Consider the following 26,955-nt stretch of genomic DNA (forward strand, 5'->3'; position numbering starts at 1 on the left):
ACCAATACAAATTGATGGAAAAGACTACCTAGCGAGTGCTAGCAACCAAATCGAGATACAGAACGCTGCTCATGCGGCTACAAACGAGGACATTTTAGGTGCAATTCACTCGTTGAGGGCAGACTTTTCAAAACAATCTACCGACATGCTGGTGTGGTGTAGCGGGAAAAGAGTGATGAAACTGATGAGGTTTAAAGAACGAAATGTGCAAAGTTGCCTCATGCAGGAGAAAATCATCAGTTATTTTGTTATTTTAACTGTTTTCATTGTATTCAAACATTGCATTCTTTGTATTATACATGAGTGTAAAAGCCTTTATGTGTGTGATTGGTTACGTTGATTCCCTTACGTGATCACGTACCTGTGTGTCGGTGTCGTCTGACGCTGATATAGCGAACGTGCCAAGATGCGCTTTATTCAAAGTAAAGCATCATAAAGGAAGCACTGCATTTGCTCGTTCTTTCAATAAATGCTTTTCTCTCCTTTAAGGTAACGTTTGAGTACACACAAAGTAGATCTGTGTTAAGTATTAAGATAGTTAATATAATATCCATTTGGGTGATGTGTTGAAAGCATTTTTGTGTACTTTATTATCGATTGAGCACGACGAACGAGCACGAGCACAACGAACGAGCACGATGAACGAGTACGAGCACGACGAACGAGGAAACGAGAGGGGCGGAGAGAACGCACATTTTGTCATGACTGACAATAATATGTTTCTCTCCACACACAACATGTGGCCCTGTCATGATTCTGCAACTAGACTAGAAAATCAAGACATGAGAAGGCAGAATCATGACAGAGGGTTGAACAATCTGATAAAACTTAAACAAGTATTGGGGGGACTGAAACGAATGAAATCATTTATTGTGTTCTTACAAGAAACACATTTGATAAAAGATGATATCAGCAGTGTCACTAAGAGATGGCCAGGGCAAGTTTACTACACCTCTTTCACCTCTCAGACTAGAGGAGTCATGATTCTTATTCATAGAAAGATCCCATTTCAGCTGAGAACTCAATGTATAGATCCTTTAGGGCGGTATATAAGCGGTAAAATCTCAACAACTCAAGTTCATCTAATTAACATATATGCACCTAATAAAAATGACCCCAATTTTTTTCTAAATTTGTTTCTCACAATGTCAATGTACACTCACCTAAAGGATTATTAGGAACACCATACTAATACTGTGTTTGACCCCCTTTCGCCTTCAGAACTGCCTTAATTCTACGTGGCATTGATTCAACAAGGTGCTGAAAGCATTCTTTAGAAATGTTGTCACATAATTGATGGACTATAAATGACAAATGGGATTTCACCTGACTACAGAAGGTCAAGTGATACTACAGAAGGCACAGTTTTAAAGGTTTTGTCTTCATGTAACATTGTAGATCTAAAAAAACATTAGGTCTCATTCACTAATAATTGTATAGATTTTTCGTATTTATACGCATATTTGAACACGTGCGTACGCACAATAAATTAGTTTTTTACCTCGTCCTAATGTTAGTCATTTGAGTATTCTAAATGAGCGGCCGCGTGCACTAGTTTAGTCATTTGCATAAAACACACACAGTCCATCTCCATATTAGGGCTTCCAACCATAAGTCACTTAAGTCAAAGTTACTCCAGGCAACCCCATGCGACGCTGTCTACAGACGCATGATTTGTTAGTGAAAGCATTCGTACACAGGTTTCACTCTCAAATTTCCTGAACTTGATCCAATGAGATATTTTTATCCTGTCACTTTTTGAGAAAAATTTTAACGTGTTTCAGTTTTTGAAAATAAAGTAAGTGCAATAGTACAGTAGTAATGTGATAAGCTGTGATAGTGAGAAATTCAAGATTGCCATATGTAAGCTCTGCTTTGTTCGATCTTATTAAACCTTATATATTTGGTTTAATCTCTGTATCAGTATCAGTAATTGTGATTAATATTTATGAATTGTTTTTCCTAACAATGTATTCAGAATTCAAATAAAAATATATAAGCATTTATACTTTTTCAGAACCATTAAGCGCAGTTCCCGTGTACAAATGAAAATAATCAAATTAAACAAAATTCATTTATTAGGGCAATCTAAATCTAAAAATTCTACACACCCTTGTTAAAATTGCAGGTTTTTGTCATGTTAAAAATTAAATCAGGATGAATCATGAACCTGTTCCACCTTAATTGTGAAATTGAGACCTATATATTCAAGTGAATAACAAAAAGAATAGGGTAAAAATGAAAAGTAAAAAATGTACAACAACCAGGTTGTATAAGTGTACACACCCCTAAACTAAAACTTATGGTACTTTTCCACTGCATGGTATCTTCAGGTTTAGCACGACTCAGCTCGGTACAGCTCACCTCACTTCGGGTCAGTTTGCTTTTCCATAGCAGTTTAGAACCGCTTCTAAAGGTGTCATCATCTCTAAGATTCAGGAGGTGTCATCATCTTACAGTGTACATGCATGTCGTTCCCAAGATGATTAGATCATATGTTGCGCAGTGTGACGTGTCATGATATTATAAGACCGTTGAAATCGCACAGTCTGTAGCAGTGCCGTTTTGCACATCTTGACTTGCGATACTTCTTCCATGCAAAAGCATTCTCACTCTGTCAGATTGGTTAAGGCGTCACCTGTGCACAGCATTTTCAATTTAGAAGCCAATTATGAAGGATTTGGGAAATTGTTGTCACATGTAAGGTGCAGTACTTGCCAGAAATTGTTGCAATTCTTAAAATTTATGCTGCAGGCATCTTGGCAGTCGCCCTTACCAGTTTTAATGGGATGTCCTGGTCTTACTAGTGTCACTTTTGTGGCCTATATTCCTCCCTTTGTTGATTAGGCCTACTCTCGTTACATTTTTCCTTGGTATATTCGATGTACTGGATTTTTTTGTAAACCTCTCCCAATTAATATTTTTCAACAATAAGGTCCTGAATCTGCTGAGTAAGCTCAGAGCGTTTTAATTGGATGTTACCAAATTTATGTCCGAAAAAATCATTTGGGAACAGTCATACTTTTTAAGGTTTTATCAGTGACTTGAATTGATGGCAGGTGTATACGAATTCATATTTAACTTCTGAATGTGATTGGTCAAGTATGAATAAGATTGTTTGATTTCAAACACTGCCACAATCCCAATTATAAAAGGGTGTGCAAATATATACAACCTGGTTATTGTAAATTTTTTACTTTTCAATTTTACCCCAAATGATTCTTATTGCTATTAACTTTAATATATAGGTTGCCATTTTACAATTAAGGTGTAACAGGTTCCAACATAATTTGTCTTGATTTCATTTTTTACATGGCAAAAATTAGCAATTTTAACAGGGGTGTGTAGACTTTTTAGATCCACAGTAAGTATATTTTAAGTATATTTTAAGTAAATATATAAATAATGTAATTTTTCATTACTATTCAGGACTTAATTTGCCCACATTTAGTTTAAAAAAGAAGCCTTTTTAAGGAGCAATGTGGAGATTTTAACGGCAAACAATGGCTCACTTCACCCCTTCCCTTTCAAAGCACTACAGTGGCTGACACAACATTATGATGTCGTTGTAATTCACTTCCTTGCCAAAGGAGATAACGTATTTATGAAACACAAGGTATTTACAGCTATTTGGTCACATACAGTGATGAAAAAATGTCGCCTTCATCATGTTGATTCAACTTAATTCATTTTATGTTGGGACTTTTTAAATTATTTGTGTTGTAGTAACAAAAAAATGAAACCGCACTGAGGATTTCCAGTTTTCAGAATGCTTTGGATGAGATTGAATGTATTGTTTGCACATTTTATTTGCTCTAAGCTGTTTCGCCCCAAAGCTAACTTGTCACGTGAACATGTACTGTACAGTATGTTTAAGAGCATAATTATATATAATACTGTGTCAAATTGTAATTAACAGGCTACTAAGACTCAAGCCTATGAGAATACTTGATTATACATTTAGTCCATCTCCATCAAAAAGAATGAGTGAAGGTCGGTGAGACTTTGGTCAAGTATGTTCCAGGAACCATCCCTGATATGCCATCTTTCCATGCTGTCCACCACCCTTCCTCATCCCGCTCAGTTACCATGACAATTTCTCCTTTACAGATAGACAGTTCATCCACATCCTGAAAACAGGACAGGCAGTGAAATGCACAATTATACTTAGAACATACCCTCACCCTCTTGCAAGTCATTATAATGTTTAAAAATGTTTTTTACAAAACAATTTTGACAAATTAGCTTCAAGACTTAAGTTAAGTGTAGCTGAGAGTTTTACAAGACTTGAAGAAGTGTCTGTATTAAAACCAGAAAAACACCATTGTTGTTATGTAAAAATGCAAATATCTGTCACATGAAGTTATGCAAAGTACAAAGTGCTAAGCAAATTTAAAGATATTAACCAAAATAACCTTTAGAATAAGTTTTAAACCAATCAAGCCCATTTTCTAAAACACAAATATGAAAGTGCTTTTTCCAAGAAGACAATAATCAATTCAACTAGTAACAAATCATAAAGTTACTAGTTAAAAAAACTACCTAAAAAAGAATGCCTCGATGCAAATGTCACAACATGACGTACCTGAGCTTTAAAATCATACAACACCAAGTACTTTTCAGCCACATCCTCTCTTTCTTCAGCCGGTGTAAATGTTGCACCTGAATTCCTGTCTGCTTCTGGGTACCCTGTGATGAAAAGATATCAATGCTTATAAAGTCTTTTATAAAGTTAAAGAGTTTGCTGATAATTTTGAACGCTACTCTGTATTGTAAAAGCATTACAGAAACACTCGTAAGAAAAAACGTCCTTCAAAAGGTTCTTTGGATGCCATAGAAAAACCTTTTGGGTCCATAAAGATACTTTTACATCCAAAGAAATCTGATAAAAATTTTAAGAGATGTTTTTATGAAGAGCCTTAGATGTCATGGTTCTTTGTGGAACCAAAAATGATGGCATCGCTGTGAAGAACCTTTAATGCACCTTTATTTTTAAGAGTGTACTAGATTTACAGCAGTAATACTGACCACAAGAGGGCATCACCCTTGGCAGCATGATGGATAATCTACAGAGGATTCAAATATGCCATTAAAAACAATTGTACAGCCATGTTTTACATAAAAAGTAACCATCATTGTTAATTCTGTGTGTTTAGGTGGTTCAGATGTTCACCTTTTTGTTTCAACCCTCCTTACACCTTCATTGGATTCCACATAACTGTAGCATTGAAACTCTAAGGGAGCTGAAGAAACACGAAGGAGGTTTTATAAACATAATCATATTAGAGTATTGGAATTACAGTGGTCGTGAAGTGCAAAACAAAACAACAAATTGCAAAACTAATAACAAATCTAAAAGCAAAATAAAAATCCAAAATCACAATTACAAATCTGAAAACGCAATATCAAATCTAAAACCTAAATAGCAAACTATAAAACACAACAACAATTCAGGTTCAAAATAACAAGTAAAAAATTGCTGATTGAACTCCTGTCAATCAAGATATCCAGGACGCTCAAAGTTACTATAAGGAAGGACAATCATATGTGATACAGATATTATTTGTTGATTAACGTCCAAAGGCCACATTTTATTTATAAAGTTTAAATAGGCTCATTTTAGGAGTAGATGTGTGCCTGGTGCGCTACATTTTCACACTGGATGCATGAGCAGAGCATTTGCGTCGCATGAGCACTGAGCAGCGTTCATGGTAATGTGACTGGCATGCCGGTGTACCATCCGTGATTGTTTTCCCCTCACATGAAACTTACAATATAAGCATATAACATGATATGTAGCCTACTTTTATCTATGTCTCTGCGGGTTATGGTGAGAGAGTGATTGTAAGCCTATAACAATGAGTACTGCAACACAATGCAGTACTGCGCGTCCCATCCGATCTGTGGACCCCCGCTGGAAAGCGATAACTTTGCTATGGTTTTGTTTGTACAACTTAAAAAAAAAGAACAATATAAAGCCACACACCGCAGCGGCAGATACAAGCAGTTGCAGAACAACTCGGCCACACTGCATGTGTCAGATGCGCATATTCGCATATATGCTTATGTTTATTCACCTAAAGCCAAGGTATGGCAGACTCTTGTGAGGTCATCCAATCTTGCTACTGTACCTTGACATAACGGTCTCACATATATTTATTAATTCCTGACACTATCATACATGCTGCTACTGCAGCAGCCATCCTCACATATAATAAAGCATAACACGCCTTGAATTATTTATTGATGAAAACATCATATAGTTTAAAACAAATGGAAGCAGATTTGACATTTGATGTGAAAATATTGAGAAGTGAGTTTGGTGGATTCGACTGCTACGAGTCCAAATCACTTAAAGGGGTCATATGGCGTGAAGAGATGTTTTTCTGTGTCTTGGGTGTGTTATAAGTTGCCCATGCATGTATTAGACACGTAGAATTGCAAAAATGTAAGTGTCGGAACAAAAGATGCATTCTATCTTAAAGTGAATGCTCACCCAGATGTATATGGTTGTTTGTTAGCTATAGTTTTTAACTATTTAACATAATGTTTTTTTAATAAAACCTTACCAATCCTTTACATCCTGCTCAAGTCACACTGGCAGAGTTGCAGATTCGGGCTCAAATTGATATAAGGAAGTACCGATGACATTTTATCACCTGTCAGTACAATTGCTTTTGAGCCTGAAGTTCCGAATATGATAAGAGGCGTTACATTTCTGTCACATGCTTGCAGAATTCTACCAATCACTACACACTGGTTAACTGGCCAATCATAGCACACCTCGCTCTTTATTTCCTTATTTTAATCATATTTTTTTTTTTTAAATATATTTTTCATACATTTATTTATTTCCACTTTTATTTATTTCCACTTTTATTCGTGTATATATCTACATTGATTTTTTATGTATTTCTTTGTCTGTATGCTAATGAATGTATTTCATCACTACAAATTCATTTTTAGGTAAGCTCTACTTTATCATTTCTTGATAAGCATAGTTTATTATTATTCATCTATTTGTAAATGCAACACTGTGAAGGCATTTAAAATTTTTAAGATGTATTTAGGCTACTGTAGAAAAAAACACTAATGATTAATATGTAGGCTATTTTTTAATGTAACTAATGTGATGTGTGTTTATTAAATGATTACATACTAATTTAAAGAAACCTTAGGTGATGTTTATGTCGTTGTTATTTGGTAAAACTGCTAGCCTAGCATACGTACCTGAGGAGGTGGATGATGTACTAGTGCTAGGCAGTCGAAAATTTGCATTTCTCTGTCTGCACATAATGCACTTTTGAGTTTGGACAAACACTTCATGTTTAATGTCCCCCTAGCAGAGTTTGAGACTAACGCTGCAGATTCCCGGACCAATAACTTGTGAGCTAAAAGTTCTTATAACACAAATTACACCTCATTCTATGTAACGTAAACAATGGGTTACAACTTAATTTTCCAAAAACCGAGCCGTGTATTGATCTTAGGCGGCAGGCAGCTGAGTGCAAAACCCAAAGATCATTAGGCTGCTAAAATAGTCATTAACTTCAGTGCTACATACTGTAGTAAAGCTAAAACCAGTTTAAATTCAGCAGGATGTATACACTGAATTTGGTGACACTTGTGTGTAACATTGAAGTTATTAATGACCGTTTTTTTAGTAACGGTTTTCGGGTTTACAGGTCCCTTGGGATGTCGCTTGCTCAAATTGTTATAGTCTGTTTTGGTGGTTTTGTTTTTATTAAAATGTTTTGCTTTTATTTTTGAGCGCCACATGCTCATAATCACACGTGTGCCTAATTTTTTCCTATTACTCTACTCTCACCTGATTCACGTTGTACCTTTAGGATTACCTGATAGGCGTTTTGGTTTGCCCTATTTCTGCCTCTCTTTTCGTTCATTCAGTGTGACGATGTTTTTTTTTGTATTATACTTAATCTCATGGCATATTGTTGGCCTGCAACGTATACTAGGGATGGGAAAAAGGAAGCCTCATGAAACAATGAGGCTTTCCCCTGAATGTTTTGGGAAAAGATTGGAAGCATCAAAAGTGTCGAGAACAGCGCCATCTGGTGCTTATTTCAAATAAAGCAGCCAGAAGCCTCAAGCCTGTGGAAGAAGCTCTGTCAGTTGAAGCAAAAACAACACACTCCAGTTTCATTTTTATGTTCAAATAAAAGCTCCTTGTCACACACCAGGCATCTCACCTTCTGAAAAAGGTCATATGAAAGTAAGAAGTTACAAACAACAATAAAATAGATAAAATATGAAATAATAAATTCATTTATACATACATTTTATAAAGTATATATATATAATTTTTTTCAAATTGTAATTTTTTTTAAATGCATAAATACATTGGAAGCTGTAAACTCAAAATATTCCCAGATTGGGGAAATCTTATTTTTTTTGGCTGCTGCCATTGCTGATTTACAAACCCTTTATACCAACCAAACCAAATACCAACACCCTATTCCCCTCTCCCCTAATCCCACCCTAACCCTAAATACCAACACCAAATTACCTAAATAACACCAAACGTGCAACGATTTCACAAAAACAAAAAGTCACAACAACAACAAAAAAGAATAAGTAGTGAAAAAAAAATGTTGGTTATTTAAATGTTATGTATTGATTAACTTTCAAAGTATAGCACTCGCCTCACAAACCCTTCAACCAGACAAGGACTCGTTAAGTAAGATCTGGGGCCTCATTTATTAACGTTGCGTACGCACAAAAGAAGGCGTATACGCAATAATTGGTATTTATAAAAAGCAAACTTGACGGGAAAATGTGCGGTCCTTCATTTAAGCTCTGACCCAAGCGTACGCACAAAAACGGGTGAAATGAGAAATGGCGACACCATCGGCAGATGGAAGAAACACGTGAAAGTGTGTGAAACTGTAGACCGTTGTGTAAAAGAAATGGCAATACTGCCTCTCATTAATAAAATGAAGACTTCACAAAGCAAGTCTTACAATTAACAGCCTACACGAACACCCGTTTGATCGATCTGCAGTGTAAAACAAACAAAATCAAACGAAAATTATAACAGGAATGCAAATTAACACATATTTGCAGAAAGAAAAGTGAAATATGTTCTGCAAGGATCTTGGCATGTTATGCAATTCATCCTCATAAATAATATGGTAAACAGAACGAAAGAATTTACAAAACTGATATTCTCGTCAATGTGTCCGTCTGGCGGAGCAGATATAGATGCAATTAGATAGACAGATAGATAAATAGATAGATAGATGTATTAATTGTCCACTGGGGAAAGTTGTTTATGTCTTCATCAGCTTCTGTGTCCCCTTTCCCCCACCCGTGGCAGACACACTCTGGCGATGGAGCACTAGACGCTTTTTTGCCTCGACTTTGATGTCCGACCATTTCTTTTTTATTTCGGCCGAGGTTGCGATGCTACAGCTTTTACGGCTTCGGCAACCTTTTGCCACTCGAGTGCCTTTTTGGCGTTAGTAATGCCCACACTGCCCTCCAAACAACATTTTTCTCCTCTTTTCCACCTCGCCAACGATAACTTCTACTTCACATTGAGTGAAGTTAAGTTTTTTTTTTCCTCTCTGTTTGCCATGATTTTGCAATCGATGAAGATTAACTTGTGGGTGTTTCACTGGCTATTTAGGGGCTACTATGGGCGTAACATGAAGCCGCAAAAGCTGCGCTATATTTAGAATTGATTGTGATTTATTAAGGGAAAACTGCGTAGGATGTGCATGCTTTTTGTTCGTTTGGTGATTTGCCTCTCTGCCCACCACTTTGCGGCTACAAGCACTGGCTGTTTTTTGTTCCAGTTTTCAGTATTTGACTACCTTTTGTTTCTGCTGTGTGTGTGGAGTTCCCTGGCATTTTTGTTCTGATACTTTTTGCAATGGGTGACTAATAAACTCCCTTAAACGGCTTTTCTGCAATTGAGTCTCTTTTTGGAGTATGATCTAGATCCTTGTGTGTATGGAATTATGAGTTATTTGTGTTATAACAACGTTTAGCTCACAAGCTACTGGTCCGGGAATCAACTTTGAACCGCTCCATTGATAATGTATGGAGTGGGACAGCAGAACAGTTTGTCCAAAATCACAGAATATTTTGTGAGCTAACACGAATATCTTTGCGAGAGAATACAAAGGTTTTGCGAGGGAACGCAAAAGCTTAAAAATATTTTTTTCCACCAATTTTTTCCTCCGTACCTTTGGACGTATCAATGAATATTCTCTATAACATATGAATGTCCTTCCTCATAGTAACATCGAGCGTCCTGGATATTTAGCTTGACAGGAGTTTGGAGCAATCAGCAGTAGCTAACCTACCTTTTCCGGTTTGACTGATTTGTCGTTGTGTTTTCTGACTTATTATTTTGATCCCGAATTGTTGTTGTTGTTTTATGGTTTGCTATTTTGTGTTAAGATTTGATATTGCGTTTTCGGATTTGAAATTGTGCTTTTGGATTTTTTATTTTGCTTTTCGATTTTTTTTTGTTTTGCGATTTGTTTTGCACTTCACAGCCACCGTAGGAACTAGTGTATGTTTTATTAATATTTTCACCTGACCATCCTTTAAAGATTTCAGTTATTGGCTGCTAAAGTGATTCATAAGGATAATGAAGTGTACCTGGTGGATGACAGTGTGTCTTTTTCATCTCAATGAAGCGGTTGTTGTCAGCAATGATGTCACACTGCTCTAAAACCTTCCTTACTTCCTCATAGCACTACCAACGAAAAACAACTGTGAACTTAAGGAGGCTGTGGTCATTAATAAAGTTGTTACAATACCTGTAAATAATTTGGCTATGCTTAAATTACTGAGATGTTTTTTATTTATTTACCTCATCTTCCCTCACGCACTGCACAGACAGCAAATTGCAGTGATTCCATAACACACAGCGCAAGATATTAATGCGTTCACACTCCTGTTGCTGAAACACCTGCAACAAAATGCAGAAACAAACAAACATTATATTTGTAAAACCAATTTTTACTTAACTGAAACTAAATACAACATCAGTATACAGTATATGGCGCCTGCTTTAACACATGTCTATGATATGTTGTCTCTCTCTTTTCATCAGAACCTAAAAGAAATACTGATTCCGGATACACTTTGTTTTATGTATTTGTAGTGTTTGTTCTAAATGCATGTGTGGTGAGGAAGGCGGGACGAGAGCCGTGACGCGGGGCCGGTGGCGTGAGTGATCAGTGCAAGCAGCTGTGCGCGCACCGGTCCCGCATCTTATCACGGAGGAGATTGGGAGCTTAAAAGGATGTTCGGCAGGACTGTTGACGAGAGAGGACCGGGCCCGGACATATGTTTAGTGTGTGTATGTTTTATGGCCGGCAGTCGACCGTGAGGTGGCTGCCGGTTACTTCCGTGTTTATTGTTTATTTAATTAAAGTTTTAGTGTTTGAATGTTCGCCGGTTCCCGCCTCCTTCCTTCCCTTCTATGGAACTTTATTACAGCATGTTTGTTTTATGATGTGTGCTTTGTACCTCACACACACTCCTGTATGTGCTCTCCCAGTCCTGCCGAGTTTCTTCTAGCTGTTCAACATTCCACCTATAGTGCTTTTCTGAACCAGCAAAATGAAATAAGATCATTAATGTCAAAAACAATGTAACTTACCTGTATAAAGGCTGAACAATACATATTTTCAAACCAATATCTGTGTTTTTATAATCCAACTAAAAAAACATCTACAGTACACAGTGATGACACTTTATATAGCCCTATAACTTTCTATTCCCAGAGCAGAATTTCATTACTTTTGATCTGTTATGCAGCTGCTGATATGATAATAACAACAGAAGTGTTTTCAGCACAAACCTGCAAGGTTGGCTGCTCGCCTGCATAACCGGGCCCTGTTCAGCACCTACGAAATACAGTAAAATAACTGAGACAATTTAATCTAAACATTTTGTTTGCAAAACATTATCACTCCCAAGGCGTTAAAAAAATGACACATCATAGGTTGTTATTTGGCAAAACCCCACAATTCCCACAAGTGGCAAGTTTTGTGTGTCATGAAAACCAGTGACTACTTCCTTAATATGAATCCTTTAAATAATTGAAAAATGCAAAGGGTCACACAGTTGTCTTAGTCATACTGAAACAAGCTTGATTTTCTTGAATCCTTTTTTGGCCTTAATGTGACCACAAACTGTGATATTTTACAAGGCTTTAAAATGAAAACGGCAATCCGTTTAAATCACTGTTAATTGGTAAATATTTAGTTGTTTTTAAGGTCGTACTTGGGTCTATGGAGTGGCCAACAACTAGTTTATGTTCATAAACAGTGAAAAAACACTTTCATTTTCTAATAATATGCAGTTATTACCTTACTTCTTGACTGACTCCCAAATGATTTGTTCGCCGATTCCTCTGTCTAATCTCCTCAGCCTACTCTGATCTGATTGGTTAGATGGTCTAGTCTGCTGTGATTGTTCTACCGCGTGCAGTGTCACAAAGGGTACCTAGCGGCATTACAGGGAGTGACGCAAATGCAGATCCATTGTGATTCAGAGTCAACTCCTTTTTCGCACAAGCCAATAACTTTGTTATTCGTTTACTTTCGGCTTTACAACTTGGCAGACTGCTTTCTATTTACACAAAGCAACATTACACACTGCATGAAATTTAATTTTAAGGACATTAATATGATTTAACACTTTCCCCAACGTTTTTTTTTCAAAGTTGCAGATCAGTCATTGGTGGGTAAGAAGATTGTTATATAAAAGTATTAATTTGATGCATGTTGAGCATACAGTAATTTAACATTATGATTTAGTATTCTGTAATGGTTTGTTAAGCTGCTTTCCCATCAACTGGCCGAATGGTGACCAGTTGCATGTAGGGCCACCTGGTGTAAAATCGCTATTAGTTCAGAAACCTCACACCTTTTCTGATTGCCGATGGGTGGATGAGGTCACATTTGTCTTCTTCCCTGCTGCTTGCTCAGCTTCATCAGCCTCCTTACATCTTTGCTCATATAACCTTTTTGACTGAGAGACATAAAGAGAATGATTTCAAACTAAGTGATACTGGGACATGAGTGAAGACGACAGTGACAGCAGTGCTCATTAGACCAGAGCTTGTACAGCACAGGAAGTTCAAGGTCTTATATCTGCACATCTACCAACAAACCCTTTTGCTTATACCACCTTTGTCTTTTCTCTCTATGCACATTCTTGCAATGTATAGTCAAAATAGTCAAAATCAACTGCAGATTACAAAAATATAATTAACTCTGTATTTATTTTGTATACACTGTAATACATCGGACATCTCCATTCTGCAAATACAACCATGGATAGTGGCTCCTATTTCTGCTTTCAGTTTCTGCCTATCTTCCTTTTTTTGTCTGATACTTCAATTCGGGTGAAAGAGTTATGAGAATTATACGTCATTAGGGCCCTGAACAAGTAGTCACATCTATGGGTGAAACGGAAGTAAATGATCTTACCTCCATGGTCTTCTTGTGCAATACCATTTTTGGCTTCTGAAGTTTTTCCATAATATCTTCAAGCTAATTGGGTCAGAAAGATAGTTAACATATTTTACCGTAATTATTTATTTAATTCAAGATCAAGATAAAACCCTCTGCTTACAAAAATAGCAAAATATGCTGAAGAGTGAAACCACATAAAAAAGTGACAGCTTCCTTCCTTCCTCCTGTTCACTAACGATATTAATAACCACAATCAATTGGTTTTATTTTTTATATTTTTCACCTTTCTTGTCTGTTCCCTATGATGTTCTCGAAATGCCTCGATTTTCTGGACATCCTCTCTTATCCTTTCAGACACCTGGATGTGCAAAGTCCCTGTCTTCTCAATTTCTGGAACACAGTGCAACTCAAATTCAGTTCATTACAACAATTATTTTATAATACAAGGTGAGTTGCAAAGACAATTATCACATACCAGCTTTCATCTGGTCAAACGATGCCTTCAATGTTCTGGGTGTAAACATAGAAAGCACAATAAAAAAGAAATTTAAAAGTTTTGGGGAATATGTATAGTATGCAACTATATGGAGAGTATTAGGAGAGACAGGATTTGTCCTAGTAGTTTTATTAATACTTTGTCAGTCTTTGAATTAACATTTCTTGCTGTATATACAGTACATTTGCACTTGTTCAAAGAGTCACTATATATACATCCAACTTACCCAATCTCGGTTTGGCCTTCTGCTTTCCGAGCAATTGCCACCAGCTCTCTTCCGTATTTCTCCTCAGCCATTGCTCTGTGTGGGTGAGAGGCGAAATGACACAGAGACATTCACAGACACACAGATATAGAGAAGGTTGGTTCATACCTCATTTTTAGCAGTTCTTCCACATCTTTGCACATGTGCCTGCCATCCTGTAACCTCTGTGCAATGGCATCATAACCTGATTGGTCAGTAAAGTCGGCACCCTGGAATTTAAACAGACTGTGATATACTGTACAGAGTATATCGTGTAACGACTATCATTCCTACAGGTTTTTTTAGACTTTCTATATATTGAGGAAGCATCTTAAACATGTGAAAATTTCATGACACTGCAAGAGGTTTAGAGTAATATAATGCAAGTTTAGAGTGGAGTTGTCCCTTATACAAAATTAAAAACACCTCTTTATTACATAAACATCCGGTATATTTCAGGTTCATTAAACACATAAGTGTCGAGTAGGCTATTGAAGAACCTTCGAGGTCCCTTTTCGAAAACTATGTTATGCATCATGTAATAATGTAGCATATTTACTTTTACCTGCGCATGAAAGAAATGTAAAACAAAAAACGGGTTTATAAAATCAGTGTAAGACGATTAAACAAAGACTTACCCAAAAGGCATTGCAAAACTGTAAAGCCATCGCGATTTGTTACACCAAAAAAACTAAATTACTCTTCAAAATGTGTCTCTTTCAAGCCGCAAGACAGATACAAACTGCGCCAAGGAAGATAACATTGAGTTACACGTGATCGCCGCGCTTGTTCTCCTTACATCTTCATTTCAGACTCTGTGAAAGAGGAAGAATGTTGATGTCATTGCCTCAAATGCCAAACCACGCTATTCCTAGAATCTCTTTGATAAATTTCGTAAGAAATTATATCATTCCTAAGCTTAATAAGCCATTTTATTTTAGCACTTTAGGTATCTGTGGATAATCACGCTGCATGTCATGTTCCTCATTCATCTTTAGCGCTTTTCTGCCTGCTTCCTGCTGTAATACAATTTAGCCAAGAGAGGGGGGTATAAAACTGCTAATGTCAGGGCTGTGGGGGTAACGCCTGTTGTCTATTAAAGGCTCTACCTCACATAACCTGACACAATAAGTGAATATAATACTAAGTTTGAATGGGTGAACAGGCATATTTAGGATCAATAAACAGTGTGAAATCCTCTTTACAAAATGGTCCCTAAGCCTGTGTGCGCATGCACAAGTGCATAAATATGAGAAAAAAGCCTCATTCTATCCTCACTGTAATTATAAGCAACACAAAACTGTGCTGTGAAATAGTAGCACGTTTCAGACTCATGAAATGTGGCTGCACTAGTGGTGAGGGCGTGTGTGTATGCTTAAGTTCACAATGCTTTCTTTTTTAGTTTGTGAGTGGTGTGTTTAAAAAAAGACCAGTTTGCAGAAGATGGCTGCAACCTGTTGTCTGAATGACAGATCTACAGTTTCATTCTCTCCAGCACTGCTATAGGTCAGCTGGGTGATTATAAAACCTGGGATGGGAGTGTATTTATTAATATACATATAAACCTGTGTGGTGTGTGTGTAAAACACGTTTGTTTTACTATTTGTGGTCTTCTAGTTTTTTTTAAACACATCAGATGTAAAGTATAGTTATACGGCTGCCAGACAGCTGCAGCTTGTTACATTTGGCAATATTCCGGCTTTATGTGTGTGTAGACACAATGAGGCATATGCATTTGTACCGTGAGACATTTTATGAAATAAACGCAACTGCTTTGTTGAGCTATGTGGTGGTGTACATAATTATTGATCGATGTGATGAACAGCGTGGTGGTGGTTTGTGTGTGTGTGTGTGTGTGTGCGTGTATTGATTGTTCTGTTTTGCAGTATGATGCTGAGTGTGGCAGTGTTGACTGCTTGCGGTCACCACAGCAGGCAGGAGGATTGTGGTTAAGCTGCAGACAGAATGACGTACTGTAGTGTGTGTATGTGTGTCTTGTGAATGTCCCCTTTCTCAATTAAAATTTTATTGGGGGGGGGTACACATGAAGAACACATTCACATGTATTTGATAAGAATATGAGACGTCTTAGCCACATAATATAAACCACAAAGGGCAACAACAACTTATATGCAATCTATTGACTGTGTTCAACATTAGATTTATAAATTAGATTGACTGAGCTGTTAGTATTTTTTGAAATCTGAATGAAATATCTCTCACCGACTCATCAATGTAGTTTGGATTTTGTTTAGTGTTAGGATTAGGGTAAATCCAATGAAAACTGCAGCCAATGCAGTACCCCCAAAGGTTAAAGGTCCAGTGAATGAAATTTACGTCTCACTACACCCCTCCCCATTTAGTCAGTTTATGGCTAGTACTGTAGAAACAACAAGGAGAATTTCATGCGAGTGGACCCACGGTGTATGTAGATAGAAAAAGCTCATTCTAAGGTAAGAAAAAAAGATAACACTTCTTTATATAAGTTCCTTATACACCTCTGAAGACATGTATATTATATTGCATTTCTGTCAGGAAAGCCTCCAAAGAAAATAACACACTGGATCTTTAAGTCTTTAGATCTGAAGGCATATACCATTCAATTGTGCTTATATTTTGAAACTAACATTGAATTATATTATAAAAAAATATCTATATAAAATGATTTATATTGAGACCTTCCGTATCTATATCTTGTTGTGTTTGTGCGCTTTGCATGTGTATTTTTATCATAATCAATCATCTGGTATTTCTCACTTCCGAGACTTCAGGGATGACCTTCAGAGCAGGAGGGGCTCACAAACCCTGTACAAATACCTACAAGTTTGGTGCCAGAACTGAGGTAAATTAACTGCTACCTGTAACCCCCAAAACCACGAGTATAAACACAAATACAAGAATACACACCTTTCTCTTTCCTTATCCTGCCACAATCATATATATTCACTTGCAGTGATTACCATCAACACCCTCTCGGATGCTTTCTGGTTTCCAGCTGGCCTGCAGGTGCTCTGTGTGGATGTGTGTGTGTATTGAAGTGCCTGCTTCCCTTGGGCTCTGTTTGCCGGTATAGTGTATCAGTGGGCCAGCAGCATGGCGCCATCCATCCTGCTCCCACCGCCAGCCCCCAGAATGCATTACACACCAATCGAACGGATAGCTCCACTTTTACCTACTGGACAGCACTGCTGTTAGGGGCTTTTGTTTGGCCTCTCGCTCTCTCTTGTTCCCTCTGACTCGCTCCCCCTCTCCTCTTGTGCATTTTCTGTTGCAAGGATCATGTTACACAAGCAATAGAGACCACCTGAGTGACAGTTTCGGAGGGGATCTGCATTTTAAACACACACACACACACACACACACACACACACACACACACACACACACACACACACACACACACACACACACTCACACACACACACACACACACACATGTGTGCACAAGCCTTAGTAGCTAGAACAGGTGATTCAGTGGATACAGAATAGGTTCCAACTTTCTTCTTCTACACATTACTATAACCCTTCTGTTCTTTTGATTTGGTAAGATTTGGGGAAATTACTATCAGCTAGAAACTTACTACTTTTAAAAAATATTAGGGAGGATGTATACTAATCCGTATGACAAATGTACTGCATTTACCACAAATAGCGAAACACATTCATTCACCTTGTACATCCACACGTATTATTATTGTGTCCTTCAGTAATGCATTCATAAACCCTGGATATGGTGAAACATGTTCACAAGACCAGACATGTATCACTAAGTGATTGAGATAAGCAGCGGTGAGCTGTGACCTTTGCTGCCAGTATGCTTGTGCCCCTGCTGCAGACAAGGGGCTTGAGATATCTTATGCCTCAGTCACACCAGGAAGTGGACAAGAATAGCTCTCAAAGTGTGAATGAGACTGATGAGTGTGTTCCGGACTGTTAGTAATAAATGTGTGCGCATTTGTGAGAGTATAGTTCCTTAAGTATGTGTTGGTGTGTTTGTCTTGAGCAGCAGTAGGCTGACATTGTTGTGTGGATTTTAAAATAATGAAATTAATAGTAATTTCGACTGTGTTTGTTTTTGTTTTGATTCAGCCCTCAATATGTTGTGCAGAATGATCATGTATTTTCAAGAGCATTGTACATACAGTAATTTAAAGTCCCAGTGAAATAAAATATTACAATGTCTTTTTCTTCTTGAAATATTACAGTGTTTATTGACAATAGCTTGCCAATGTGGGTCATTCTCTTTATAATATGAATGTGCCCTCATAATCTTTATTTAGAGTCTAAAAATGCACTTCTGCCCTCTAGTGACTATCCATCTCAAATGACGTAAATTAGACAGCTTGGGTGGAACATCCGTTCACTCCTCCCCTTCAACTGTCAGTCTGCTGCCAGTTCTATTTCATAATGCAATGGCTGTGAAAAACACAAGCCACTGCCACTATTTTTTCTCATTTAAAATTCAATTTCACTCGGAAATGTGCCAGTATACGGAAGTTAAAACTATCGCAATTTGCAGTTTACGGGGATCTTAAATCCGATGTTTATAATATGAATGATTACGAAGGTACAAGGGATTCACTCTTTAGTGTTGATTCTTTTTTAGACCAGAAGTCCAACGCTTGTTTGTATTTGTAAAATAATAATGTGGTACGTTAGAACAGGGATAAAATAAAAATCCTAAGAACATATTTAAAAACAAATTTTAAATGCATATTATAATTTGCCAATTAAATCTTTTTGATCTTTCTTCATTATTTGACTTAATCTTTGTTATTCTTAACATCTGCAGCCGGTTAAGATAAGACATAATAGACTAAGAGATGATCTGCACCCAAAAAGTAGCAATCCGTTTGTTAAGTCATGATTTAAGGAATACAGTTACTGGGTCCAAGCCTTCACATTTCAAGCGAGGCTACAGTTTAATCAGCTGTGTTCACTAGTAATTCATATTGCACATTTAAAGAAACAGTTCGCCCATGACATTTTTTTGCCACAATTACTCTCCCTCATGGTGTTTATTTCTTCCTGCTTCTGGTGAACACTTTTGGAGTCATAATACTCCAAATAGTTCTGGCTGTTCCTGTCTTTGTTATGCAAATGAATAGAGACCCAGTGACCCACTCCAAAAAACGCATATGCAGTATCCATCATAAAGTAATCCACACAGTTACAGGGTTTCAGAACTCATGGCACGAACGATTCATGAATACAATTAATATTTTAGGCTTATTTAGTCACATTTGGATGTAAACAAAAGATATCACTGTTCTGACTCAGAGTGGCCACATGCAGATTCAACAAATCTCATCTTTTGAATCTCATTGGTTGTCGTGCATTTTGTGAACATGAGAACCAAACATACTGTAAGTCAGATAGAAGAGAGACCAGTTCTACTTGCCACATTACTTGCCACATTTCGTTTCTTATGTTTGAAAGTTGATTTTCTGTATTTTTCTGTAAATTTTCATGTATGTCAGTGTGGTTATTAGTACATGAGGCCAGTGGCCTTTGCTGAAACCCGTGATCTGTATTGATACTCTTATGAAAACTGACCCCTCAGGAAGTATAGATATTGATCAGGTTGACCCGATTGTATTCGATTGTACCATGATTGCCAGCTGGGATCTGTATGTGATCTTTTTTGTTCTGTCTATCTTTCTGTGTGTGTGATTGTTGTGTGTGTGATTTATTTAGAAGCACTGCATTCAAAATTCATTTAAAATGCAGGGATTGGTTGTGATAGAACAGGTTATTTTGATTGGGTAAACAGTGGTAAACATAAACAAAAAAGAAGAAACGTCTAAAACTGCCTTTCTCAAGAATGCTCTCATAAATATACACACAGACACTGTCAACTTGTGTATGAATAATTCAGATGATGATAGATGGATCAGTTTGAGTGATATCCTGAGGGCTATGTGACCATCGATCGCTCTGTTAGAAGGCATATTATTACCTCACCTCTCAACAAGTGTGTGTATTTGTTTGTGCGTGTCTGTGTTTATGTCTGCTTTCCTTTGTACCTTGGCAAATAATTTATGTGCACACTTCACTTCTTTTGCACAGATTTGGGCATGACACCAACAGACTAGCTCAGTATATCGCTTTTACTTTTTAAGAAATCTCATCTATTAAAGGTTTGAGCTACAGTATGGGAAAAAATTTCATTTGAGAAAAGTTGAGGAATGGTGTTTTACTTTTTGTATAGCATTGGATGTATACCTTTCTTAAATTAACATGGGTGAAAATTATAGATTTGCATTAAAGCACAGACCTGAGCCATAACAATGGAACAGACATCACACAGGCATTGGACCAGACAAAAGCAACTAGTAGCCAAATAGCAAGTGCTGGCAACCATCTATAGCACCCTAGAGCAACAAGACCATTCAGAGGGCTAAAAGTAATTTGTGTGGTCATCAGCCACTGTGTGAAACTATTTCCTGTTTTCTTTTCTTTCTACTCTTTTTTAGGTCATATCTCTGTGTGTGCCAGGGTTTATAATGTGTTCCGGTTCATGTTGTAAGTCTGTAGACTGTAGTCACAAATCCCTGGACGAAGTAATCCTCTAGAACAGACTTTCAACTGAAGCACTCACAGACATCTCTGTCTGTGGTCTAAAATCCCTCTCCCTCTATGCCACAGGTATTTATGTTTCACCTCCTAAAACCTCCTAAAATCGCGTCATTTACTCCTCATTCAGCCAGTCACCACTTATTTGAAACCAAGCAGTCCGACTGAACCTGCAACGGAATGGAAAAAACCTACATTCAAGACTTTAAAGACATTTTAGAACCAATTGTAAAGATGCTGCTCCTGATATTTAGTCAGCTGGATCCAATGCAACATATTGTAGCTGAAAAAGAGGTCGAAAGCAAGAGATTTCTCTGACTAATAGCGTTTTGCTATAGAGAAGGCAAAAGGCTGTTAAAGACGGGTCTGTCACGCACAATCTTTCTTTTCAGCACTTGTCCACTGAAGCACTGAGCTGAATAATCCACTTTGCTAATGTGTTTCACGTTTGCAGTGTGGCAGATAATCTGGCGTCTCTCAGAGAGAGTTCTCTGCTTCCCACTCTCTGTATTCTATTTCTGTTTTCAGTTTCACAAACCTTACCTGTTTCAAAAAATACATTAAACAAGTTTATGATTTCTGTGTCGAGAGTGACTTGCATACACACCAAATAGTTATTTAAATTATATAACTAAACTTTAAACTTGCAAAACATTAAAGTGCACAGTCCTATGTTGCCATAATGTGACCAAGTACGTTGGACCAGTCATTGGCTTATATGTTGATGCAGCTATTTGTGTTCATCTGTCAGGAGTTGTCAGTCTTTTATTTACTTAATTAAAAGACTTTATTTAAATAGTTTATTTTCAGGTTATACCACGGGGCTGTTGAATGCTTCAATCTGATTGGTTGACAAACGTTCTATGGGTAAATATGTAATTTTCTGTAAATGTACACCTAAGGTGTTCCAGGTCCAACGCTTTACAGTTCCATATCACTTGGCCAAGTTTAAATAACAGAAAGGTCTTAGTGTAGCCTACAGGCCATCACTGCACACAGCATCCTGCTCTTGATCTGACGTTTATAATGTCAAACTTTCCTGTAATGGAAACGCGTGCACAGTTTCTTTTCAATAAACAAAGCATTTTAAAAACAGTATGTGGCAGGTGGAGAGATGAAACATATACAAATAGTATTTTTTACCGTCCCAGAGGGGAGTTTTTATTCAGCCTTTAAGTGCAGGGGACTGTGCCTGACCGGGACGTCCAACCTGACCAGAGTCTTGACAAACTGTCAGCGTTGACGTGGGAGGCCCCAGCCCTGTGTGCCATGGTGAAGTGAAAGTCCTGGAGCACCAGGAACCAACGGGTCATTCAGGCGTTGGTGTCCTTGGCGCTTGCCATCCACTGCAAGGGGGCGTGATCCGTCACGAGGGTGATGCTCCTCCAGATCAGGTAGTACCTGAGCTCCGGGACTGCCCACTTTATGGCTAGGGCCTCCTTCTCCACCGTTGCATAACGAGACTCGGTGGGGGTGAGCCTTCTGCTGATATATACGATGGGATGTTCCTCACCCTCCTGAGTCTGGGACAACACCGCACCTACTCTCGTATCTGAGGCGTCGGTCTGGAGTGTAAAACTGGCTATAGAGGAGAAGTTTGGGATGAAGCATCTATAATATCCCACCCTGCCTCCACCTTCCTACTCTGGGCTGGATTAGTCCTCGACCAACACGATATCCCAGGTACTGAGCTTCGTCGAGCCCTAGGTGGCATTTCCGATCCCAGCAGTTTCCGCAATCGCTCATCTTCCCATTATTCTCTTCCAAAAGATCCCCCCGGGTGATCTGTCGGAAAAAGTTAGGAAAGCAGTTAGGATTCCGGTGGCCATCCAGGCCTGACGCGGTGTCTGGGTCCTCCGACACTGGTGTCTCCGGGGGCGCCCCCCTCGGCCGGTTGGCTGTAGGGAGGTTGCCAGGAGTTGATCAAACCCTGGCCAGTCACGACCCTAAATAACTAAATAGAAAAACAAACGAATAAATAAATCAACACTTACTGATTGATAAAAATATGTTGTAACCATTGTGCAAGCAAAAAAATTGACTTCGGTTAGTTGAATTATGGTCGAAAGTTAATGCAAACCCGAAGTATGAGGGCCATGCATTAACTTTCGAATAATTGAACGAACCGGAGTCCATTATTCCTTACTGGATTTTGTTCTAGTTTCCTGCTCTCTTTACTGCAATCTTTAGGTGGCAATTAATTTGATCATTACATCTGTTAGTCTTTTAGTTCATTTTAAATGTATACTTAAAGGCACATTTCACCCAAAAATGAAAAATTCAGTCATTTACTCACCCTCGAGTTGTAGACATTTTTGTTCTGTTGAACACATAGAAAGATATTGGAATGAATGCTTGTAGGCAAACACTTCTTGGTCACCATTGATACCATATAGGAAAAATTACAATGGTACTAAAAAGTGCCCCAGGAACGTTTGCTTTCCTACATTCTTCAAAATGTCTTATTTTGTGTTTAACAAAACAAAGAAATGTATATAGGCATTTTTCCTACAGTGGTGGCCCTGAGCTGTTTGGCTTGAAGCATTCGTCCAAATATATTTCTCAGTGTTCATCAGACCAAAGAAATACAGTTCACTGTAAAAAATTATTTGTTGACCCAAATTGACTTCCAGCCAACGTACTGTATCAATCAATAAGCATTTAGAATTTTTAGTTAAGTCAACTTAAAAACCTTATTTGAACTTAATTTTTCATGTTCTCACAACTGTGAACTAAGTCTAATTGACATAAAACTGTAATTTTTCTTTAACACCATAACTTAACTATTTGAGTGTACAGGACTTTACTTATTTTGGAAAGTTCTGGATATCTACCTGGAACCAGATTTTTTATGAAATCAACACAACTGCTAAATTGAAACTCTCAGCATTTATTTTAAAATACAAAAATACAGCATTTACTCTTCTTATCATTAGCAGACATTTTCATTGCATGAACAAGACTACATGAAGGACTCGCAATAAGCTGTGTTAAGAAAACTTCACATTCAAAAACCGTGTCTTCAATTCCAAGCCATAGAAACATGACACATATAGAGGTAGCAGGACAAGGTAAGAAAACAGTAGGTTTGAAAAAAATTCAATAACAATGTTCTACTTAAAATAGTTCACATTCAAAATTAGGAAAATCTGCAAATCTTGTAACGCCACCTCATTGCTATGGAGTTGTGCCACTTTGCTAGCACTGTACTGATCCTACAAATAAAAAACAAACAAAATCAAACTCCACATGTTACATACAGAAATATTCACTTAACATATTTCCTCCCAAATACACAAAATATAAATTGATTATACTGAGGATTATGCTGGTAATACACAATTGAGCAACGCTATAAATATAGCTTCTATTAAATGAAAATGTTTTCTAGAAATAACGTAATTATGATTTTTATGATTTTTCAGGGCTTCACAGTTTACATAAAGGACAAAGAAAGTTGAATCACGTGATTATTAAACTGACATTACATTACAATATCAGCGCGCAAGTTAGCAATACATAAGACACACAGTTTGGTAACGTTAGCTTTGTTATTTGAAAGACTAACAACTGATCGTAACTCGGCAAGTCAATCAAGCATTTTAATAATGTAACAACAAATAAGAACTTAACCACGAAAAAATTAAAATGCATATTTGAGTAGTGTAGTGTAGTGATAGACTGCAATTTGACAGGACAGGATTTTACTTGTCCACCGGACTAAAACTCAGAATCATTTTTTACAGTGTTGAGGGTTCAATGACAACATCATTTTTGGCCTTTAAAGGAATAGTTCACCTACAAAATGAAAACTATTTAATCATTTTCTCACCCTGTTGTTCTTTTAAATCTGTGTGATTTTCTTTCTTCTGCAAAACACAAAAGAAGATATTTTGAAAAATGGTTTCTATTGTATGGACACTAAACCAGTGCAAGTCATTGGGGTCAACGTTTTTCTGTTATTAACATTTTCCAAGGTGAACTATTCCTTATAGTTGCATCAGTTCATTGTTGGTTGTTGTTTGTGTATTGTGTGCACTGTTGCACAGTTTTTGTTAAATTACAAACTATAACGAAATTATGAAATACCTTTTTGTTGGCAGTTTGTGTCTTATCTTTGTCTCAAGACTGTGACATTATTGCAGTAAATGATGAATCTTAATAAAATAATGTATTACAAATTTGCTTCCTATAACAAGTCTTGCTGGCCTCAGATTCCTGTGCTTTAAATGCAAGCATCGTTGTACATGACTCATCATTCCTGTGGTCTATAATGACGCAGTGAGGGGTCAGATGGTTCCTAGTCACCCCCTGTAACACTAACAAACTTCATATGAGAAGCAACAGTTAGTTTATAAATGCAAGTAACTCACTGTATTTCTGGACTCCAGTCTATGTGATTCAGGTACACAAGTCTGACCCCTGTCTGACACCATAGGCATAGTTGATAGGGTGACTGGTAAAGGCGCCATGAAGAAAGTACTATTAATGATTAAGATTTATAGGACCAGCTCAGTGACTACCCTGACTCATTCACACCACACTTTATTTATATTCTATCCTCAAATTCTCCACTCAGACAAGTTAGTTGAAGGGTTAAGTTTAGATTTAAGATTTAGGCTAAACATATCCTTAATAATTAAATAATTACATACAGTATATAGATAAAGCCTCTGAATTAAAATATTAAAGACAGAAATAGAACACTGAAAACAGGTAGTGAAAACTGTTTGACGCAAAACTGTTGTGAAAGTGAATTTCTGCTCTTCTATGAACCTGCTTCGGGTAGTATAATGTAACAAAGACGGTTTCACATCAGTATGCACCAATATAACCTCCCTTCCATAAATAAAACTTGACTTGATGACTAAGTTTCTTGTCAAATAAAAAACTCCCATCTGCCTGAAAGTTCTTTATGTTAAATATGTTTATCTCTGTCAAAGGTGGAAATAGCTTTGGAGATTATTAAAAGGAAAAGTTCACTTCAAAATCAAAAACTTGTTTTTATTCACCCACATTATGTTCAACAAGTTAAGACCTCCCAGGATCTTCGGAACACAAATGAAGATATTTAAGGTGATATCTGAGAGATTTCTGCTGCAAGACCGAGGGGAATATATATAGAGTGGTTTGTTTTTCGTACAAAGTATTCTCATTGCTTTAAAAATAATTGGATGGACCAATTTAACGTTGTCTTTAGTACTTTTCTGGACCATGACAAAAACTATAACCATGATGTCTATGAGGTGGCCTGGAAATCTCTCAGATATCACCTAAAGAAAAACTTTGTTTTCCGAAGATGCCAGGAGGTCTTAAAACATGTTGAACGTTACGTGGGTGAGTAGAAAACAACTCAATTTTGAAGTGAACTTTTCCTTTTAGAGTGGATTGAAACATGGAATAAACAATGACCCTCATATTATTTTACATGACAGTTATTTCACTAAACTCTTTTTCTCTTGCAGACTTTTCTGATCATCCGTCAAGGATGCTGATTGACTGATTGACTGATCTGAGGTCTGAGGACCAGTGAGTTGATGACCAGCCATTTAAAGTATGTAGTGCAATGGTGTGTCCATGGTCTTGGAGTTGGAGACAGCTTTTCAGGAAAGAACTATGAATGAGGATATATTTTAAAAGAAGGTTGTGAAATTATTGACTTGCAGTATGTCGATACTGTCATGGAATGCCAAGGACCATAGACGAGACAATAAAAAATAACCACTTTAATAAACCAAGAACACAATCAAGCGCGTTAAAAACCATAGATGTTAAACATCACATGTAACACTAGACAAAGTAACAGGCAACACAGGTGTGAATATGTACAGTTTATGATGACGAGGGTGATGACTGATGAGAGACAGGTGAGGGAACGTGAAGCATCAGGGGAAATGTAGTCCAAGGGGGAAACATGTAGAGAAACAGGGAAACCCTGACAGATACACTCTTGACAGGAAAAGCATTAAGCACCTGTGAGGCTGTGTGTGTGTTTGAGTGGATGTGTCAAACTAAATGACCTGGGAAAAAACAACGAAAGAAATTAAGCATTGGACAGTTCCTTTTTTTATTTTTGTTAAATTGCAACTTTCTGAGCTCAAAGAGCGAATGCTAGAGTATATGGGGGCATGGGTCAGTTCAAAGGCCTTGAGCCAATTAAGATACATAGGCCTACG

General features: G+C 37.3%; 1 protein-coding gene across 1 annotated transcript; it reads right to left on the reverse strand.

The window, feature by feature from the left end:
- Positions 1-3,579: 3,579 nt before the first annotated feature.
- On the reverse strand, positions 3,580-15,210 carry pstpip1b (proline-serine-threonine phosphatase interacting protein 1b). Its single transcript, XM_079467786.1, has 15 exons — positions 14,842-15,210; positions 14,333-14,433; positions 14,186-14,260; positions 13,939-13,973; positions 13,747-13,853; positions 13,479-13,541; positions 12,913-13,017; positions 11,843-11,888; positions 11,509-11,588; positions 10,847-10,945; positions 10,633-10,729; positions 5,174-5,243; positions 5,029-5,066; positions 4,586-4,689; positions 3,580-4,130 (listed from the first exon to the last, which is right to left on the reverse strand). The coding sequence occupies exons 1-15, from the start codon at positions 14,869-14,871 to the stop codon at positions 3,975-3,977; spliced, it is 1,206 nt and encodes a 401-aa protein (XP_079323912.1). The 5' UTR covers positions 14,872-15,210; the 3' UTR covers positions 3,580-3,974.
- Positions 15,211-26,955: the final 11,745 nt, after the last annotated feature.

Source organism: Barbatula barbatula, assembly GCF_947034865.1.
Source record: "Barbatula barbatula genome assembly, chromosome: 1".
Taxonomy (NCBI): domain Eukaryota; kingdom Metazoa; phylum Chordata; class Actinopteri; order Cypriniformes; family Nemacheilidae; genus Barbatula; species Barbatula barbatula.

Bases quoted from the DNA above. Each gene is read 5' to 3' on its own strand.
- pstpip1b (XM_079467786.1), bottom strand. From the start codon at position 14,871: ATGGCTTTACAGTTTTGCAATGCCTTTTGG. The intron at 13,854-13,938 runs GTATGTGATAAT...ACTGTGTTCCAG, and splicing joins GTTTGACCAGATGAAAGCTG to AAATTGAGAAGACAGGGACT. The intron at 5,067-5,173 runs GTGAACATCTGA...AATCCTCTGTAG, and splicing joins AGGAGGGTTGAAACAAAAAG to ATTATCCATCATGCTGCCAA.